The following is a 2,828-nucleotide window of genomic DNA, read 5'->3' on the forward strand; positions in this document are numbered from 1 at the left end:
ACAGAGAACAGACAAAGTAGAGTGAGTGCTGGAGGATCACTGGCTCTACAAACCCACCGAGAATCAAAACTCAAGAAGAAAGCGATCATGACCGTTAGGATGATTTAAATCTCACGATCGCATAAAAAATCCCACTACGAAGTTTCTAAAAAGTTTTTTCAAAGATTCTTCTCGAGAAAATTATTAATTTTAACGCAATACCTAGCAAATTAGTGCTTTGCTCTGGCGACTAAAACTTCATTCCGAAGTCGTCCAAACACAATCCTGTGTTTATCTTTCTTTGGCTCCTGCCAAATACTACAATAACCACATAAGCACACTTTCCAAAAGGCACCCAATTAAACAAACAGTACCTGAACAGCCGATGTGCATATGCACATCTGTATGCATGAAAAAAAAACCTATCAGCAAACATACGAAAGTCACAACCGATCGGAGTTGATTTTTCCCGCAAGATGCCCGTACGCCCCAATTCAAACAGAAACACGCAACACCAAACACACAGTCACTGCCTAAGACTAAAAAGCTACCTTTATTATGCCCGAGCGAAGAGATAATAAATAAACAAAAGCGCTACCAAAGCTACCGTCGGCTGTCAATTCGGATCGTCCACTGAAGCCACTATTGCAGTGGTACGATTGATGCCGCTCACAATCCGTTTACCTTGAAAATATCTCCGAACGGTGCGTTGGACGGTACGGCCGAAATACTCCCCGAGGACACTCCTTTACTGCTGCTGCTGCTGCTGCTACCCTTTTGATGAGGTCGTTGATGTCCTTTCCTGATCCGTGCCCGATATCCACTGGTTGTCCCTTCGCTCTGCTCCGAAACCTCTTCGATCGGTGCATCCACCTCCTCGTCGTACCGGGACGGTGGTTCATCGCCACGCTGGCCCTCCTTTTGTCGTATACGGTACGGGTAGATCGGTAGGTTTTCTTTCGTCGCACCAGCGGACAGCAAAATGACGGTCGGCTGCGAGGTGGTCGAATAGTCGCGGATATAGTTCTGCAGAATGCTCAAAAAGAATAGAAAAGCCAGCAGTGTTAGCACCGCGACTGAGGCACCCTTAAAGCGAAGGCCCTTGTTAAACGGCCCTCCGTACGGTCCACGATACAGTGGGTATGCCGGTGGTGGTGGCGGCGGTGGTGGTGGTGGAGGCACCGGATGCGCTCCTTGCGGTCCCGGACCCCAGGGCAGAAAGCTGGGGAAAAAACCACCCGCTCCATTGCTGCCCGCCCCGTGCCAATATTCGGACGCCTCGTCGTCGTACAGGTCCGGTCCAGTTCCTGGTCCATACACGGGATACTTTCCACCGGCAAGCAGCGCCGGTGTTTCGTGATGAATACGTTGAGTGATGCTGGCCGTTTCCATTGGTGGCATGCTCGTACTGCTACTGCTGCTACCGATCACACTTCCGATCGTGCTGAATCGCTGCAACAAACCGTCGGCCATCGTGAACGATCGTCGAGAGGAACACCCGTCAGGTTCAGACTTTGGCACCGTACTAACGGGTTCCGACCGCTCGCACGATGCATTTTACCCATCATCGTACGGCTCGTGAAAGAAATTTCTAACCAATTGCTCAAGCTCCCTCCCGAAACCCAAACCACACGGTCAAGGTTCAAGACCCCGTCGGTATGGGACCCGTTCCGTGCTCGCTGGACCGTTAAATTGACACCCTCAAACCGTCAGTGGCAGCGCACGAGCATGATTGTGTCAAATTGCGCGACAACAAGACACGCGTTAACGATGAATCCAGTTTTGCAAAAGACGACCGCTTGGGAAAGCTTTCCATCTCAAACCAAACGGCTGGGAGGAATAGCGCGCATCGCTTTCCATACGAGTGGGCACGTGCGCTTTTGCTGCAGCTGGCAGTTAAGGTGTACTTGCGGGACAACAAAACAAGCGCTAACGGTGAACAAGCGCTTAAGGGGCTGTCATCGTCAAAAGCACCGATTTCTAGCACCGTAGCGATTTATCTTGAAGCGATGATAAATGTTTGAAGTACAAAGGGAACCTTTACCAAACGACCCGGGCTTTGTGATTCTTGGGTCTTTGTGCCTTGAATATCAATATCGCTCGGTGGAGTAATGGTGGAAAGTTTTAAAACTGAAAATTAGATTAATTTCCTAACGTTTACAACTACGGTTCATTTAGTGGGTTCAATGGTGAATGAACTGAGTGTCCACATTGGGACTTCAAGTAGAGAAGGAATCCTACTGTATGAGTAATTTAACTTACCAAGTGCAGCTTTTATACCAAGAGAATTCAAGAACCGTCTTGAGTCAGAATATTTTTTTTAAATTTTTATGGTAATTAATTTAAATGCTTAGCCCTTTTAGCACAGTTTTTACATATGTTAAAACACTTCAAACGGTATAACAACTGAGAACAGCGCTAACGAGCAACGTTAGACAAGGCTGGGCAGTCGATGCTACTGTTGAGGAGCCCTGTGATCAACGATAACTGTGCCTGCTCTGGACGCTCATTAAGAAAAGGCAGTCCAAGCATCAGACACCTTGTCCTGTATTCAATGCGATCATCCCAGGAACGGAGTTCAAAGCGCGAGATCTTGCGTTGGGTCCAGAGTTAGACCCATCCTTACCACTTTCTTAATTTCTCGTAATCTTCTGCAATAAGAATAAAGTGTCTATGAGGTGATACAGATTTTGAACACTTAAAAGTCCAGAACAATGCTTTAAATGCATCAGAAACAGATGATGAAAACCGAGGCTTGTTGTAACGGTCGTTTTAATGCTGCAAGACCCGTCCAAACGATGAAGACCTCTCGAGGTTGTAGTGCCAAGGAAGAAGAAGGCCTAGACATT

The 2,828-nt window shown here is 47.5% G+C and overlaps 1 protein-coding gene across 1 annotated transcript; it reads right to left on the minus strand.

Moving 5' to 3' along the window:
* Positions 1–549: 549 nt before the first annotated feature.
* On the minus strand, positions 550–1,532 carry LOC118502917. Its single transcript, XM_036035651.1, has one exon. The coding sequence runs from the start codon at positions 1,450–1,452 to the stop codon at positions 649–651; it is 804 nt and encodes a 267-aa protein (XP_035891544.1). The 5' UTR covers positions 1,453–1,532; the 3' UTR covers positions 550–648.
* Between the last annotated feature and the right edge of the window lie 1,296 nt (positions 1,533–2,828).

Source organism: Anopheles stephensi, chromosome 2 (assembly GCF_013141755.1).
Source record: "Anopheles stephensi strain Indian chromosome 2, UCI_ANSTEP_V1.0, whole genome shotgun sequence".
In the NCBI taxonomy this organism is placed as follows: domain Eukaryota; kingdom Metazoa; phylum Arthropoda; class Insecta; order Diptera; family Culicidae; genus Anopheles; species Anopheles stephensi.

Bases quoted from the DNA above. Each gene is read 5' to 3' on its own strand.
- LOC118502917 (XM_036035651.1), bottom strand. From the start codon at position 1,452: ATGGCCGACGGTTTGTTGCAGCGATTCAGCACGATCGGAAGTGTGATC.